This window comes from Podarcis erhardii (genome assembly GCF_964252035.2).
Source record: "Podarcis erhardii genome assembly, chromosome: 6".
Lineage (NCBI taxonomy): Eukaryota > Metazoa > Chordata > Lepidosauria > Squamata > Lacertidae > Podarcis > Podarcis erhardii.
This window is the reverse complement of record NC_138510.1, coordinates 2,168,366-2,186,821: the sequence shown is the minus strand read 5'-3', so window position 1 is coordinate 2,186,821 and position 18,456 is coordinate 2,168,366. Positions and strand designations below refer to the sequence as shown.

At 50.3% G+C, this 18,456-nt stretch overlaps 1 protein-coding gene across 1 annotated transcript in view; it reads left to right on the top strand.

The window, feature by feature from the left end:
• The window catches only part of TGM2 (transglutaminase 2), a 54,895-nt gene that overhangs the window by 15,232 nt on the left and 21,207 nt on the right, over positions 1 to 18,456 (top strand). Inside the window, exons 3-4 of the mRNA XM_081867701.1 lie at positions 8,001 to 8,243; positions 10,652 to 10,770. Coding sequence (XP_081723827.1) covers positions 8,001 to 8,243; positions 10,652 to 10,770 — 362 coding nt within the window. The remainder of the gene's footprint in view (positions 1 to 8,000; positions 8,244 to 10,651; positions 10,771 to 18,456) is intronic.

Here is an 18,456-nt window from a genome sequence, read left to right as displayed (position 1 = left end):
ATGTGGCCAGCATGACTAAGCTGCTTCTGGCGAACCAGAGCAGCGCACGGAAACGCCGTTTACCTTCCCGCCAGAGCGGTACCTATTTATCTACTTGCACTTTGACGTGCTTTCGAACTGCTAGGTTGGCAGGAGCAGGGACCGAGCAACGGAGATCACCCCGTCGCGGGGATTCGAACCGCCAACCTTCTGATTGGCAAGTCCTAGGCTCTGTGGTTTAACCCACAGCGCCACCCATGTCCCTTCTCCCCCAATGGATTACCTGCTTGCAAATTAAGCTCCCACCAGTGATTCCTGCATTGCTGGGGTTGGTTTAGATGGCTCTTGGGTGTCCCTCCAAACGCTACAATTCTATGATTTTATAAATGCTCCTAATAAATGCCTCTAGCGCCATTCGTTCTCCCAGGGCAAAGACTCCACATGCCCTTTTGAGGCTGGGATGGGAGAAGGAGAGGAGGGGATGGAGGCTCCTCGAGGTCTCCGACCCCATTTTATCTCGCAGCCCCAGGCAGCCGGTGGTGAGTTGAAGAGCCCAAGGGCAGGAAACAAAAGGAGGAAGCTCTTCCCTGACTTGGCCTTTCCCACAGTTCTCTGTGTGGCTTGCAAGGAAGGAAGACTCCCACTTCGTCCTTCCCTTTTCCAGATAAAACAAAGAAAGCAAAGCACCCAGAGCAGAGCTCAAGTCTCAGCTTCTTCAGCCCCAGGTCCAGGGCTTGATTCGCACACGGCGCCAAGAGGTCACTGCCTGGTTTTGCTTAAGAGGTTAAGAACATCCGACGAGCCCTGCAGGATCCGGTCAAAGGACCATAATAAATAAATAATAAATAAAAATTTATTTAAATCCCGCCCTCCTCAGCCGAAGCCGGGCTCAGAGCGGCTAACAACAGTAAAGCAACACAGCATTCTAAAATCAATTCATTTTAAAATCAATTCAAAATCAAATTCATGGCAACCATTGGGCTAGAGTTCTATGAGGATTGCCAGGCGGAACAGCTCTGTCTTGCAGGCCCTGAGGAAAGATGTCAAGTCCCGCAGGGCCCTAGTCTCTTGGGACAGAGCATTCCACCAGATCGGGGCCACAACCGAAAAAGCCCTGGCTCTGGTTGAGGCCAGCCTAACCACCTTGTGACTTGGGACCTCCGAAATGTTGTAATTTGTGGACCTTAAGGTCTTCCACGGGGCATACCAGGAGAGGTGGTCCTGTAGGTACGAGGGTCCTAGGCCTCATAGGGCCTTAAAGGTCAAAACCAGCACCTTAAAGCTGACCCTGTACTCCACTGGGAGCCAGTGCAGCCAGTAAAGCACCGGGTGAATGTGATCCTGCGGCAATGTGATCCTGCGGCCATAAGGAGTTTCGCCACGGCATTCTGCACCCGCTAGAGTTTCTGGGTCTTTCTCAAGGGCATCTTCCATATGAGAGCCCTTAAGATAATTGAAGATGGCTATTGTATCTCCAGGCTAAACATACCTAATTTCCTCAACCGTTCCTCATCAGGCTTGGTTTCCAGACCCTTTATCATCTCGGTCGCCCTCCTCTGCACACCTTCAGGCTTGTCAACCACCTTCTCAAGTTGTGGCGCCAGAACTGGACACTGTATTCCAGGTGTAATCTGACCCAGGCAGAATAGAGTGGTCCTAGCAAAGGTATAGGGACCCCTGACCATTAGGTCCAGTCGTGGCCGACTCTGGGGTTGCAGTGCTCATCTCATTTTACTGGCCAAGGGAGCTGGCGTACAGCTTCCATGTCATGTGGTCAGCATGACTAAGCCGCTTCTGGCGAACCAGAGCAGCGCATGGAAACGCCGTTTACCTTCCCACCAGAGTGGTACCTATTTATCTACTTGCACTTTGACATGCTTTCGAACGGCTAGGTTGGCAGGAGCAGGGACCAAGCAATGGGAGCTCACCTGTCGCAGGGATTCGAACTGCCGACCTTCTGATTGGCAAGTCCTAGGCTCTGTGGTTTAACCCACAACGCCACCTGCGTCCCTTCCTATTAAAGGTAAAGGGTCCTATTACTGAATCTCATTTCTTGCCATTGGAATCCCTTGGATTGGGTCCTGCCCTCCAGAGAGCAGGAGAAAACCAGCTTGCTCCATCTTCCATGGGACAGTCCTTCAGATATTTGAAGATGGCTCTCCTCTCACCTGACAGCCTTCTGCCCTGAAAAGACGAGGGCACCAGAGAAGACCCAACCCCAGGATAAGGGACCTTTGTGAGAAAGATGAGGTTCCAGCCCACGCCCTGATGTTTTGACCCACCCTTCCCAGAGCAAAGTGTGCCAGTCTGGATTTATCCACCCAGGTGGTGAAAGGCCCTTTGTCTCTCCCCCAGGTTCCAGGAAGTCTGGGCAGTGAGAGGCTGACACAAGGGCCTCCTCCACCTCGCTGTGCAAAGAGAAGGTCTTGTTGATGAGCCACCGGGGGTGGGATGGTCCGGTCTGTTGTGAGGCCGCAGGGTTGCGCATAAACAGATCCTGTAGATGTTTCCGATGGAGAAGGGCCTTGCGTTCCCCCACCCTGTAATTCTCTGCATTTGTCCGAGGGAGGAAGAACACAGCGAGCTTGTTTGGGAAGAAGGCGGAGGAGAAACAGCTACTCCTGTTCCCCGGGGGGCTGAGTAATGGCTCCGGCGACTCAAGGAAGCCGTAGCCTAGCCTTGTTCTCACGCTCGAGTGTCCCAGCAGGATCACACACACACACACACACACACACACACACACACACACACCGCCCTGCTCCAAGGAGAGAGGGCAAGCAGGCTGCACACACCATTGTGAGATCATATGTATTTTCGTACACAGACTCCAACTCCGTCCACAACTAGGGTGGGGGTGAGGAGCAGCGCAGGAGACCAGGACTTCACTGGAGGCTTTTCAGCAGAGGCTGGACGTCCGTCTGTTGGGGATTCTTGAACTGGGAGTCCTGCAATGCAAGGGGGTTGGACTAGATGACCCTCAGGGTCCCTCCCAACCCCCTTGCCGTTCTATGATCCACTGACCTCATAAGGTGGTGGACTCTCCTTCCTGGGAGGTGTTTAAGCAGAGGTTGGGTGGCCGGCTGTCAGGGATTCCCTGGCTGCCATTCCTGCTTTGCGGTGGGTGGGTCTAGAGGACCTTCGGGTGCCCCTTCCAATTCTGCCATTCTATGATCTTTCATATGAAGCTACAATGTCCCTCAGCTCCCAGGATGCCCGGAGCTAGAGGGGACATTTGAACCAGGGGGCAGCTGTCCAAAGTCCGTTTGGGGAGCCCGGCAGTCGATTTAATCTGGCCCCATAGTAGTATATGTCCTGGGGTAAAATCCTAAATAAACAACTTTGGGGTCAAATCCTTTAAAAAGCCCAACAACTTAGGGATAAAGTTCTAAAAAAAGCTCAACAACTTGGTCGGCCCTCATGCATGTTCACATCATCACATCTGGCCCTCTTTGACCCAAATCTGGCCCTCTGGCCCAACCTTCGCCAACCTGGTGCCCTCAAGATCATGCTGGCTGGAGCTGGCTGGAGCTGTAGCACCTGAGTGGCACCTGAGCAAAGGGGTGTCAGGAGGTAGGAACAGAAGACTTGGGGCCCATCAGGAAATGCCAGGGCCACCCCTACAAGTGCCTCTGCTCCAAGGCCCTTCTGTGGCACAAACTGCCCAAAATTCCTGCATTGCAGGGGGTTGGACTAGATGTCCCTTGAGGGTCCCTCCCTTCAACCCTGCAGTTCTCAGATTCTGAGTTTCGCAGACAGTCAGGAGCGGAAGTCTGTGACCAGCCCTGGCACTCTGTGAAAGCTGTGAATCATCGTGGGCAGACGTGCGGGGAGGGTGGGCGTGAAGCATGAGTCTGCAGTTCACCCCTTGCCGAACCCTCCGTCTCGGGTGGAGCCTCGGAAGAGGGCAGGGCCTCTTTTGCAAGGCTCCCTGTCGCTTGTGGGCTGCGCCTGGACAGAAGCAAAAGGGACCTCTGTCTTCGGGGCATCTTGCCTTCTGACCACTGGCCAGTGGAAGTTTACAGCTATCCCTCAAAACAACCTGGCTATTTAAGGGCAGCCAGTGCAGGCTTTCCAGTACATAGTCCAGAAGGTCTGGGTCACCCCCAAGGGCTTGTCTCAACCACAGCACGGTTGCTGACAGGGGAGGGGTATAGAGGGTGGAGTATTATTATTATTATTATTATTATTATTATTATTAGCCCCCATCAGCATATAACGCCTGTGTTCAGAGATCTGCACTGGTTGCTGATTTTGCTCCCATGTCAAGTTCAAGAAGTTAACTGTTCACATATAAATTGTGGGAACTAAGATTTCAGTTCTGAAAAACGAATTAGGCGAATGTCACATTTCCTGTGATAATTTCTGAAAGTTAATAAAGGTTAGTTTATTTAGCAATTGTATTTAATTTCAGAGCTTATGTGAAAGCTAGAGACCGGGCAGTTTAACCCTTTTGTTTGTTCCCTTTCCCCCTCACAAAAAATACGGAAGACACTCTTTTAAAGATTAAATAATAACTTTTCCTCACGGTGTCCTTGCACTTGTTAGATTAAATGCATATGTACAAGGCAGGCAGGTCTTACTTAGGTGAGTAATGCACTGCAGAGATTTATCACTGAGGCTAAAACTCCAACAGACTCTCACTAACTCGGAGGCAGGGCAGCAGCAAAACAGAACAAACCGACTGATCAGCTGCTCTAGCAACACAAAAAAGGCTATAATTAACTGCCATAAGTGTGCCAACTTATGCAACCGCCTTGGGCACAAGGTATAGGGTTGTCACAAGGTTCTTTCTTAAAACGTTGCAGCCCTTGTGAGTATCAACCTTTGACTTTGGAAGCTCCTATCCCATATAAATCCCTTCACAATTTGGGACCAGTTTACCCTTCCGCATATGCACCTATCTGGCCTCTTCAAACTGTTGCAGCTGCACCTAATAATAATAATAATAATAATAATAATAATAATAATAATAATTTATTATTTATACCCCGCCCATCTGGCTGAGTTTCCCCAGCCACTCTGGGCGGCTTCCAACAGAATATTAAAATACAAAACCTTAACATTAAAAGCTTCCCTAAAGAGGGCTGCCTTCAGATGTCTTCTGAAAGTCTGGTCGTTGTTCTTCTCTTTGACACCTGATGGGAGGGCATTCCACAGGGCGGGTGCCACCACCGAGATGGCCCTCTGCCTGGTTCCCTGTAACTTGCGAGGGAACTGCCAGAAGGCCCTCGGCGCTGGATCTCAGTGTCCGGGATGAACAATGGGGGTGGAGACGCTCCTTCAGGTATACAGGACCGAGGCCGTTTAGGGCTTTAAAGGTCAGCACCAACACTTTGAATTGTGCTTGGAAACGTACTGGGAGCCAATGCAGATCTCTCAGGACTGGTTTTATGTGGTCTCGGCGGCCACTCCCAGTCACCAGTCTAGTTGCCGCATTCTGGATTAATTGCAGTTTCCGGGTCACCTCAAAGGTAGCCCCACGTAGAGCACATTGCAGTAGTCCAAGCGGGAGATAACCAGAGCATGCACCACTCTGGTAAGACAGTCCGCGGGCAGGTAGGGTCTTAGCCTGTGTACCAGATGGAGCTGGTAAACAGCTGCCCTGGACACATAATGAATTTGTGCTCCATGGACAGCTGTGAGTCCAGAATGACTCCCAGGCTGGGCACCTGGTCCTTCAGGGACACAGTTACTCCATTCAGAACCAGGGAGTCCCGTTCCACATTTGCAAGGAACTGATATTTTAGTGAGGCAGCCCCTCTTGACATCTGTCAGGTACCTTCACTGTCCGCTTTCCAGCATCTGCTGAAAACATGCTTGCTTAGATAAGCCTATCCAGATGTTTAGGAAGTTAGTGCAAGTTTTAATCTGCTCTTAGTCAATTGTTCTTTTAACTTTTTGCATGCCTTGAATTACTGTCCATTTTTCTTAGCCATCTTTTAACTTTTCGCACACTAATGTGAGGTGTGTGTGGGTTTTTTGCAATCCCAGCGGCTTATACCTTTTATAAATCGCGTGGGATAATAAATGCCTCGCTGCCTTGAAAACGTGGACACTGCCGGTTATGAGACGCAGGGCTCCCACATTGCATAAAAGGCGTCTGTCTGGAGGTTTTCATCCTTGTCTGAATTTCACCTTGTTAACTTGTGCTGGGGAGGAAGAGATGGCGAGGGAATCGCCTTACATGGCAAGATGCTCCCTTGCTCCTTCTCAGATTTATGGGCTTGTGGGATTGCCGGAGCAAAACCGCCGGCGGGGTGAGGCCACCCGAAATGTGTGCATTGGTTCAGGAGTCTATTTACTGACACGGAATGACGAGGGACGGGGCTGGTGCACAAAGCACAGCTTTGATAAATCTGCTCCACCAAGGACGCCTCTCCTTTGCTGGCCTCGTCCAGTCCTGCATCAGCCCATGATCCTGTTGTCTCTTAGCGGTGGAACAGCTTGCAACCTTGGTGGCTGGGGGCGTGATCCTGTGACCCTCGGGAGACGCAGCTCAGGTAGCCTCATCAGTCATCAGGAAAACCTTCTCCTTCCAAAGCAGTCACACCCGGGGGGGAAATGCTGGAAATAAACGTTCTCCAATAAAGACTCTTCAAAGGAACAAACCTCGCAGCCCATCTTGAGACAGAGTGCTGTCTGTCAAGGTTTTGCCTTTTGCGGGCACACGCGCTAAACCTTGTCTGTGGTGCCTACCCCTTTATCCTAAATGATGAGACAAGAGACCAGAGTATGGGTTCAAATTGGCCACAACTTTATTGCGCTTCAGAAGTGGGCAACTTGGCACAGGCCTTGGCAGGTAACCCACTCAGCCCACCTGGCTGAGGATATGCAGGCAGATGAGGTCCAGTGAGAGGGGACTGCAAAGCACAAACTTACACAGCATGCCCTTCCACCAACCTCGTCCCGGGAATTTGACCTACATGCCGCCGCTCTAGGGCCAGGGACTCCCAGGTTTTGCCCTTTAAGGGGCCTTGCAAGCGCCGCCACATGGGGAGGGAGCATGAATGCATCCCCCCCAATTTGATGTTAGACTAAAGGCTACCTTGCCAAGGCCTAAAAACCGCTACTCGAGGCCCTAAGGGGCCTCGCTGCCAAGTCCCACAACCAAGGACCAATTAAACCCGCAATCTATCCAGTCCCCAAGGGCTCGTTGCAAGTCATGGAGCCAGAAGTTATTGCCCAGTGGGGTCAGGTGCACCCCGTCCCCCCGGAATAGGTCAACTCTATCTGCTGTGATGGTGGGATGTGGGATAGAGAACCCACCAATTTGCCGCATGGTGTTGCGCATGGCCCTGTTAATTTTACTCACTGCATAATTAATGCAAGAGGGATTGATGCTGGGAGGAAGAACAGCAAAAGAGGCTTGAGCCAAAGGGTCAGCCTCTTTTCTTTTGGCCTTAGGCCCACCCCCGGCCGACCGTCCATTGTCCTCCCTGGCCGAGGGTGAGTCAAAGGCCAGCTCAAGCAGGTGGGTGGCACCCGCCCAGGTGAGCCCCGCTTGGTGCTGCAAACCCTGCCCACCTGTGGGGAAGGGAGGGTGGATATTACTCCAATTGGCCCCTGAATTCGGCTTTTTCCTCCCACCTGTGAAGCCAGCAGGGTGCTTTTCTCTGGGGCACTTCGACCCCACAGGCTTAAATGATCCAACAATCAACCCCACTTTCCAGGGAAATGTGGGAACTGTAGTTCTGTGAGGCGGATCGGAGTCTCCAAATGACTCCCACCACCCTTGGCAAACTACCATCTTACCCTCAGAAAGTAGTTTCCGGGGTTTAGTTGGAATCTCCTTTCACAAAATCATAGAACTGTAGAATGGTCAACCCCTGCAATGCTGGAACCTCAGCTCAAGCATCCATGACAGATGGCCACCCAACCTCTGCTTAAAATCGCCCAAGGAAGGAGCGTCCGTTCCACTACAAAGCGGCTTTTGCTGTCTGGCTCCTGCGTTCTGCACCGTATCCCTAGTTCATGCGCAGAGAGCTCTGACCACCGGCCTGTTTTGCTTCCTCCTCCTGCAGGGCCCTGCCCCATTGAGACATCGGGGACCAGGTCTCTCTTTCCCCTTTCCTGCTCCCTGGAAGAGGCTGTCTGGAGCTCAGCCGTGGAATGCCAGGAGGGGACATCTCTGACTGTATCCATCTCCTCCCCTCCTGACGCCCGGATCGGCCGCTACCGCCTGACCATGGACGCTGCCACTGACCATCAGGGCTCCAGCTTCAGCCTGGGCGAATTTGTCCTGCTCTTCAACCCTTGGTGCCCAGGTAGGTGATTGCAAGCCTTGGCAAGTGCTGAAGGAGCCTGCTTCATCACGGACGAATCTGGCTCAGTGCTCGCCAAACTTCCACCCTCCAGATGTTTTAGACTACAGCTCCCATTGACCTTGGCCAGCACCGTTGCACTGATGCTGCCGCCCCAAACATCTGGAGAAGGACATGAGGTTGGCAAAGACCAGGTTGCAGTGACCAGCAATGGACAAGGGTCTTTTGCAGTCCTGCCTGGAATTGCTGGGGATTGATGCTGCAACCTTCTAGATGCAAAGCAGCCATGGATGAAATGGTATTAGAAGGTGTGTTCTGTGTGCAGAAGGTTCCCACTTCCAGTCTGTAGGAACTCCAGTTTAAAGGGATCTCAGGCTGAAGGGCTGCAGAATCCTGGGACAGTTAGAAGGAGGCAGACCCGTTTGGAAGGAAGCTGGCTTGGAGAGAGTTAGACCATTGGTCTATCTACCTCAGTATTGTCTACACGGGTGGGCAGCATCTCCTGCTCCCCCACTGCCTCCTCCCCCAGACAAGGCTTTATGTTTCTAGTGCAGGGAGACCACATTCCCCAGCAAACTCCACTGAAAGCTTTACAGTTCCTCCCCTTATTATCGCAGTCTTGCACAGCCTAACCTGGGAGGCAACACTGCTGGCGACGCTTTGCATTTCTGGCGCATCTTTTCAGTATCCCATATGATGCTGCCGATGAGTGTTATCTTACCACCTTTGTCTGTGTCAGTGTTCAAAGGTTGAAATGCACCCACTGGGTTTGGATGCTAAAGTGGAACAGACACACAGAGCAGAGCAAAATGGAGGATTATTTTAGATTCCAACTACGTTTGTTCTGGGTATAAGCTTTTGCGTGCAAATCTGAAGGTATTCGAAGAAGTGTGCATGCATACGAAAACCTATACCCAGAACAAACTTAGTTGGTCTCTAAGGTGCTACTGGACAATTTTTTTATTTATTTCGACTGTGTTAGACCAACTGGGCAGCCTACCTGAATTTAGATTCCGTTTAATTGAAGGAGCAGCTGGAGCAATCTGCAATGTTTGCTCCAAGATTCTTTGCCGTGTTGCTGGGGCTCTGCTCCCGGGTCATCCCACTGTCCTTGATGACATCAGAAGGGATCCACCTTCTCAGTTTCTAGGCTTTCCCAGAGACAGTGCAATGCAGTGGTTAGAGTGTTTTCACGTAGGACCAAATCTCTCCCTCCAGCCATGAAGCTCACTGTGTGACCTTGGGCCAGTGCTTGCTTCTCACTCTAACCTACCTCACAGGGTTGTTATGGGGGTTAAATGAAGGCTAGAATCACGTATGTGGGTGGCGCTGTGGTCTAAACCAGTGTTTCCCAACCTTGGGCCTCCAGATGTTTTTGGCCTACAACTCCCATCATCCCTAGCTAGCAAGACCAGTGGTCAGGGATGATGGGAGTCGTAGTCAAGGTTGGGAAACACTGGTCTAAACCACTGAGCCTCTTGGGCTTGCCGGAAAGAGGCTCGGCAGTTCGAATCCCCGCCACGGGGTGAGCTCTCATTGCTCGGTCCCTGCTCCTACCAACCTAGCAGTTCAAAAGCACACCAGTGCAAGTAGATAAATAGGTACTGCTGTGGCAGGAAGGTAAACAGTGTTTCCATGTGCTCTCATGGTGTCCCATTGCGCCAGAAGCAGTTTAGTCCTGCTGGCCACATGACCTGGAAAACTTTATGTGGACAAATGCTGGCTCCCTTGGCCTGAAAGCGATATGCAACCCGTAGTCGCCTTTGACTGGACTCCCCCCCCCCAGGGGTCCTTTACCTTTACCTTTTACCTGGGAGGAAAAATTGGGCTATAAACATTCTAGGTAAAGATAAAGGGACCCCTGACAGTTAAGTCCAGTCATGGACGACTCTGGGGTTGCGGCGCTCATCTCGCTTTACCGGCCGAGGGAGCCGGCGTACAGCTTCTGGGTCAAGTGGCCAGCAGGACTAAGCCACTTCTGGAGAACCAGAGCAGTGCACGGAAATGCCGTTTGCCTTCCTGCCGGAGCGGTACCTATTTACTTGCACTTGGACGTGCTTTCAAACTGCTAGGTTGGCAGGAGCAGGGACTGAGCAACGGGAGCTCACCCTGTCATGGGGATTCGAACCGCAGACCTTCTGATCAGCAAGCCCTAGGCTCTGTGGTTTAGACCACATTCTAGTCCTCATTTAATCCCCACAACAGCCCTGTGAGATAGGTTTAAGCTGCAAGACAGTGACTGGCCTCCAAGGTCACACACCATGAACGTTCATGGCCAAGTGGGGATTCGAACCCAGGTCACCCCGGTCCTAGACTAACACTCTAACCACTACACCACACTGCCTCTCCCCCATCCCTCTCCTTTGAGACCTTTTCCGCCTTCCTCTTCTGACGGCATCTTTTCCCCACAGCGGACTCTGTCTTCCTGGAGAGCGAAGAGCAGCGTGTGGAATACGTGTTGACCCAATATGGCCAGATCTACCAGGGATCCAAGGATTACATCTACTCGATCCCATGGAACTTTGGCCAGGTGAGTTGCTTCCTTGCCCTCCGCTGCCCTTTTGCGAAGCACGTGGGGAGCAGGAAGAGCGGCCCAAAGGATCCATTAGTCCAAGCCCCTCTGCACTTGGTTGAAAACAGGCACTCCAGGAGTGTAAATGGCACCACACCATCAGATACCTGAGCAGAGAACTTGCCTGTCTATCGTCCTCTTGGAGAATGTTCCACAAAATAGAAGAGAGGCAATATGAGGAGTTTCTGGCATATTCCATCCTCCTGGGATGGAGAGAGAGAGAGAGAGAGAGAGAGAGAGTGTGCAAAAGGCTGAAATTCCTCAGCAAGCTTTAGAAAACAAGGAGACTGAAGTGGATCAAAACATTTTCACAACACTCTGCAGCTCTTCAGGCAATGGGTTTCAAAACAGCTCTGTCTTCTGTCCAAAGGGCTCCGTCCTCTGATGCCCTATGCCAGGAGTGCTTCCATCATTCATCCATCTGTCTTTGCACCCACTCATAGATTACTTCAGCTCCTGTCATGCTGTCCACTTGCACAGAAATAATCCAATTCCCCCCAGAACCTGAAGTTTCCAAAGGCTTTGGGTGGATGGCAGTAGATTTAAAAGCATATGGGGTGAGTTTCTTAAAATGTAACCCTTGCAAAGGTTTAGAGAGGAGAGCGTGGAAATGGATGTGCCAGAATGATTTTGTTTCCTTTTGGAGAGTCAGGGCAGACGAGAGAATGTGCTTCTTCGCAAAGCACCCGGTCAAAGTGCCACAAGTTCCAGTGATGGCTGCCAACTCTGAAGAGTTTAAGTGAGGATTAGATAAATTCATGGTGGATGTAGCTGTCTTTGGCTATAAATATACCAAGAAAAAAAGCACACCAAGAACTCTGGCCAGTATAAGTTTCAATAGTGGGAGTGGTCCCTACTCGCAAATCAGTAGTCACTTGTAACGATGATTCCAGCTGACGAAGATGAATACATTGAAACAGGGCCCTGTCCTGGTTTCTGATCCATAATTGACTTCTGACTTCTGCTCAATGATTAAAACTAAGACCTTCACGTCAAATCTGAATATGGACTAACATGAACATATTTCTACTCATAAACTCTTATCTCTAATTCTGTAACAAATTATTGTGTTATACATATCCTTATGAGTTTGAGTTTGCAATCTCTGTTTGAGTTTGTAATCCTTGTTAGAATACATACTTTTGAATGGATTAGTTTTTCTTACAACTGACTATTGATTTGCGAGTAGGGACCACTCCCACTTTTGAAACTTATATTGGCCTGAGTTCTTGGTGTGCTTTTTTCTTGGTATATTTAATAACAAGAACTCCAATTTATTTGGCTATAAATCACAATGTTCCACCTCCAGCGTCCAGTGTGAGAATTGCAGATGGACAGAATTCTTGCACCCTGGTCTTGATAGCAGATGTCCTGTGGGCATTTCGTCATCTGCTGGGAGAACAAAGTGTTTGGCCAAATGGCCTGATCCAGCAGCAAAGCTCTTCTTATGTGCAGGCGGTTTAAACGGAACACTCCTAGTTATATGCTGTTATTTGATCGTTTTGATGCCTGTGGGAAACCCGCAGGCCGGACCCAGGCACGAGATTCCTCTCCTCTCCTGCAGCTTCCAGCAACTGGTATTCAGAAGCATTGCTTCCTTCGACCGTGGAAGCAGAGCAGAGCCATCCTGGCTTGGAGCCATCAGTTGTCACCTCCTTCTCCATGAATTTTCCTAATCCTCTTTTAAAGCTATCTAGGTTGGTGGCCATGACTGCCTCCTGCAGCAGTGAGTTCCATGGTTTAATACTAGGCTGCATGAAGAAGGACTTCATTTTATCTGATGCCAATGGTCTTTTAAATATCATGGTCCTGTATACCTGAAGAAGCGTCTCCACCCCCATAATTCAGCCCAGACACTGAGGTCCAGCTCCGAGGGCCTTCTGGCGGTTCCCTCATTGCAAGAAGCAAAGCTACGGGGAACCAGGCAGAGGGCCTTCTCAGTGGTGGCACCCGCCCTGTGGAACACCCTCCCACCAGATGTCAAAGAGATAAACAACTACCAGACTTTTAGAAGACATCTGAAGGCAGCCCTGTTTAGGGAAGCTTTTAATGTTTGATGCATTACTGTATTTTAATATTTTGTTGGGAGCCACCCAGAGTGGCTGGAGAAGCCAAGCCAGATGGGTGGGGTATAAATAATAAATTATATTATTATTATTATTATTATCATCACAGAAATTCATCTCAAATGGGTGAAAACCAACAAGCTGAAACATACCTACTGAGGACCTTTCAGGGCCAATGAAACAATCCCATACATTTCTGGATGTGAAAATGCTGACTCCAGAACTTGCAGGAACTGAGAGAGAGAGAGAGAGAGAGAGAGAGAGAGAGAGGCTATAGATCATTGAACCCAGTCAGGGTCAGGAGAAATTCTGCATAGTTTGCATAGCATTGCACACTGGAGTCCAGATTTTGTATCCGTTAGCAGGAGCAACATGACCCACATGAAATTCTGTGCATGCAGAGTCATAAAAGATGGGCATCCCTTGGGTATGTGCAAGTCTGGAGATGGTGTCCCCAAATGTTTGGTTTGGACTGTGTGGGAGGCAGGGCCGTCTAGCAACAGAGCTGCACAGCTGAGGGGAAGCTGGTGGCCATCTAGATCAGGGGTCAGCAAACTTTTTCAGCAGGGGTCCGGTCCATTGTCCCTCAGACCTTGAGGGGGGCCAGACTATATTTTGAAAAAGAAAAAAAATGAACGAATTCCTATGCCCCACAAATAACCCAGAGATGCATTTTAAATAAAAGCGCACATTCTACTCATGTAAAAATACACTGATTCCCGGACCGTCCGCAGGCCAGATTTAGAAGGCTATTGGACCGGATCCGGCCCCCAGGCCTTAGTTTGCCTACACATGATCTAGATCAGTGGTTCTCAACCTGCGGGTCCTCAGATGTTGTTGGACTACAACTCCCATCATCCCTAGCTAGCAAGGCCAGAGCTCAGGGATGATGGGAGTTGTGGTCCAATAACATCTTGGGACCCGCAGGTTGAGAACCGCTGATCTAGATAGTCTGGCTCTACCATTAAGCAGCTGCCTCAGGTGGCAGATGCTGCAGAGTGGGCAGGAACAGGGAGGTATTTGAGCATATTTCACAGGGCCAGCTCTAACCTAGCCAGCATCTCTTGGATGTAGCAAAGGATGCTGCCCACTTGACAGCGTTGAAATAAAATGCAGCTGACAATCTGGTGGGCTTTGACCATGGGATAAGGAGAGAGGGAATATCTTGTCCTTTGCCTCAGGCAGCAAAATGTCTTGGGCAAGTCCTATTCTCCAGCCCTGAGGACACCATCCATCTCCAGATTCAAGCACATGATAAGGAGAGAACAGAAGGTCCTCAGCCAGAAACAACCATGTTGCAGGCACTTTTAGAGCCAATCTAATGCCTTCCAGATGTTTTACACTACAACTCCCATCAGTGCTGGCTAGAGAGCACCAGGTTGGCAAAGGCTATTTTAGAGGATAGGATGGCAAGCTAAACCAAGATCTCAGAGTCCTGATGATCCTCACAGGGACATGTCACCTTGGGCAAAGCTGTACCCCACAGCCTCAGTTCCTCCGTTTGTGAAATGGAGCCAAAGATAACACACTTTGCACTAGCTTTTCGGGTTCCAGGTTGTTGTATTTGCTTCGGACGTGCGCCAGAAGCCAACAGGAACAAGTGCAAACATCTGACTGTACAAAAAGTTCATCATCACATCACCCAGTCCAGCATTCCTGGAGCTCTCCAGTACAAACAGGAAGCAAATGCAGATATTTAAAGAGAATAAAAACAGATCAAATCCATATACAGCAAGCCTGCACATGAGGAGAAATCAGATAGTCTGAAACTGATCCGGATGACAGCCAAGGACAAGAAAGGGAGGAAAACACCACAGCATTGGGGCGAGATCTGCCAGGGGAATCAGCCGTGTGCTGGGCAATTCAATGGCTGTCAGGCTTGATCCAAAAGTCTCCTTTTGGGTATCGTGGCCCCATAGCCACACAAACAATTTCACAGGGCAAGGCAAGGGCAGGTGCTGAGCATGGCTCCCTCTGCCCCAGATGCCCAATGGGAAACCCACAACCAGGAATCGAGCACCAGACCAACTCCTGCGGCTTCCTGCACCTGGTATTCATGCGCATTGCTGACTCCGAAGGCAGACCATAACTCTCCGGGTCCTCTCCTGCATGAATTTGCCTAATTCTGGAGGGCAGCAGCTTGGGACTGTTCATTGATCCAAACTGTGCTTTGGCTCACAGCTGCCCCCTCCCCTCCTTTCGCCTTTCTATGGGGCCAGAACAGGGGGAAAGCTGCTCCCTGGAGTTCTCGGTTCTTATCTGAGGCTTCAGCAAGCATCTAATCTCTGCTGCACAAACAGGCCAGAGGCATCCTGGCTGGCTGTCAGCCTGCCCAAGTCCTCTTCCTGGACGGCAAGATAAAAACCGCTTCTGACGCCTCCAGACGAGGCAGCCAGTTGCTGCTCTCTCCGATGCCTGAGAAAGTCCTTCAAAGTGGCGTCCGCTGCCACTCTCGGTGCCAGAATCTCTTGCCCTCCATAGGCTCTGCTGCCGTGAATAAAATGTGCATCAGGCTCTGCCAAAGTCCTAGTCGTTGTGGCTTTGAGAAATGGGACCCCACTGAAGGATTTTCTCCAGGAGGCTCCTAGCCAGGAGGGCTCTACTCTGCCTCCACAGTCAGAAGCAGAGGTGCTTCTGAACCCCAGTTGCTGGAAACTGCAGGAGTGGAGAGGGGTCTTGTGTTCGAATCCTGATTGTGGGTTTCCCAATAGAGGCATTTGATCTGGTTGGCCACAGTGAGAACAAGATGCTGGATGGAAAGAGCTGTTGAATACCTTCCAACATTTCTCCAATGAAAATTGTTGTTGTTTAGTCCTTTAGTTGTGTCCGCCTCTTTGTGACCCCTGGACCAGAGCACGCCAGGCACTCCTGTCTTCCACTGCCTCCCGCAGTTTGGTCAAACTCATGCTGGTAGCTTCGAGAACAATGTCCCACCATCTTGCCCCAGCCACTCTGGGCGGCTTTCAATATACAGTGGATCCTTGGTTCCCCAGTGGTTTAGTTGCCAAACAAATCGCCTCCCGAACGCTACAAACCCGGAAGTAAGTGTTCTGGTTTGCGAACTTTTTCAGAAGCAGAACATCCTCCTGCAGCCAATTGGAAGCCATGCCTTGGTTTTCAAACTGTTTTGGGAATCAAATGGAGTCCTGGAACAGATTAAGTTTGAGAACCAAGGTACCGCTGTATAAACATAACAAAACATTTGAAAAATTCCCTATGCCTTCAGATGTCTTCCGAAGGTTGTATAGTTACTTATCTCCTTGGTTTGCATAGCTCTGTACCCTCCAATGGAACGGTCCCCCTTGGGAGGTTGTGAACTCTACTTCCCTGGAGCTTTTTAAGCAGAGGTTGGGTGGCCATCAGGCATGGAATCACAGCTAAAACATCATTTAGCTGGATGCTTGACTTCTGTCGATGGAGCCTAGAATAGCATTAGCTTTGTTTTTCTTCCTGTGTCACAGCAATGATGGGCCTTGCCAGTCCCGCTTCCCCATCTTGGGCTTGCTGATCGGAAGGTCAGCGGTTCGAATCCCCATGATGGGGTGAGCTCCCATTGCTCTGCCCCAGTTTCTGCCAACCTAGCAGTTCGAAAGCACACCAGTGCAAGTAGATAAATAGGCACTGCTGTGACAGGAAGGTAAACGGTGTTTCCGTGCGCCAGTAGCGGTTTAGTCATTCTGGCCTCATGATGTGGAAAGCTCTCTGTGGACAAACGCCGGCTCCCTTGGTGTTATGTACTAAGCTTGGATCCTAGAACAACAGGCAAGTAGGATCCTAGAATGCCTGATTGACTTGCAGGAAAAGACCAATCAGGCTCCAGGAGGGAAGCAGAATTAGCCAATCAGACAGGACTCATTGTGTAAATAATGTATACAAAAGCCTGAGGTTTGGGGGGCAATTTAATCACTGTTTTACAAGCTGTAATAAAGAGCATGAAATCACTACAGGACTCCGAGTATATTTCACTCGGCCTGAAAGTGAGATGAGCACTGCAACCCCAGAGTCACCTTTGACTGGACTTAACCATCCAGGGGTCCTTTACCTTTACCGCTTACTCCATCTAGCCAACCCTACTAGATGGAAATCCTAAACTGAGAGACAAAAACTCCCTTTCAGCTCTTAGTCAGACTAGGCCAGTCTTTTCAACTTCTTCCTCATAAGTGGGTTCAACCTCCAGGGCATTCCAGGTGGCTTGGAGCAAAAGCTTCTGGGCTGAGCACCTTCCTCGTGAATCAGCTTCCTCAGCACCATCTCCGATGCCCTGCAGGTTCCATCCTGCCCGAGGGATCACGAAAAAATTCCCCGGGTTTGCAGGTCAACGTGGAAGTCCTGTGTGGTGCTGTAGAAATATGGGGAACTTAAGAAGCAAGATAGGTGTAGATTGCTAATGGTTTAGGGGGCTGGACGGAGGCCCTGCTCTCAAGCCTGGCTGCAGGCCATCTGCATTTTCTTGAGCATTGTGGCAAAAGGCAGGAAATAAGAAGTGTGTGCGCGCACGCGTGCATGGATAGAGAGCTGGATGGAAGGTTTGCCTCCAGTAAACACATAGAAGACGTCTATCAGTGTTTCCTAGCCACAATAGCTGGTGCAGTGGTTAGACTAGGATCTGGGAGATGCGGGTTCAAATCCCGCCCCCCCAGCCATGAAGCTGACCTTGCGTCAGTTAGCGCCTCTCAGCATAGCCTACCTCACAAGGTTGTTGTTGTGAGAACTATGCACACCAATTCGTGCTCCTTGTTGGAAAGTTGGCATATAAATGGGATAAAAATGAAATAAATAGCTAATTGGCAGTGTACCAGTTGCTGCGGATCACATATGGGGAGGGTGGTCTTGAACCCAGGTCCTGCTTGTGGGGTTTCTAATGAGCATCTAGCTGGCCACTGTTAGAAGAGGATGCTGCCTTCAATGAGCCCCCGGTCTGATCAATTGATGGTGGGGGGTGCTTGGCACATGACCGTTGGGTCATCATCCGGCAGACCCTTAGCCAGTCATGATGGGGAGGTGATTCTGGCCAATCAGGACAGAATAAGGATATTAAGCGAGAATATAACCTGCAGCTAGGGTCATGGAAGTAGCTAGCTGTTCTTAGGTGTTTGCCAGGTAGGATGTCGTTTAGTCGTGTCTGCCTCTTTGTGACCCCCTGGACCAGAGCACGCCAGGCACTCCTGTCTTCCACTGCCTCCCGCAGTTTCGTCAAACTCATGCTGGTAGCTTCGAGAACACTGTCCAGCCATCTCGTCCTCTGTCTTCCCCTTCTCCTTGTGCCCTCCATCTTTCCCAACATCAAGGTCTTTTCCAGGGAGTCTTCTCTTCTCATGAGGTAGCCAAAGTCTTGGACCCTCAGCTTCAGGATCTGTCTTTCCCGTGAGCACTCAGGGCTGATTTCCTTCAGAATGGAGAGGTTTGATCTTCTTGCAGTCCGTGGGACTCTCAAGAGTCTCCTCCAGCACCAGAATTCAAAACATCAATTCTTCAGCGATCAGCCTTCTTTGTGGTCCAGCTCTCATTTCCATACATGACTACTTTATCCAGGTAGGATAAAGCTGTCCAATTCCTTCGGGTGGAGGCAAAGTATCTC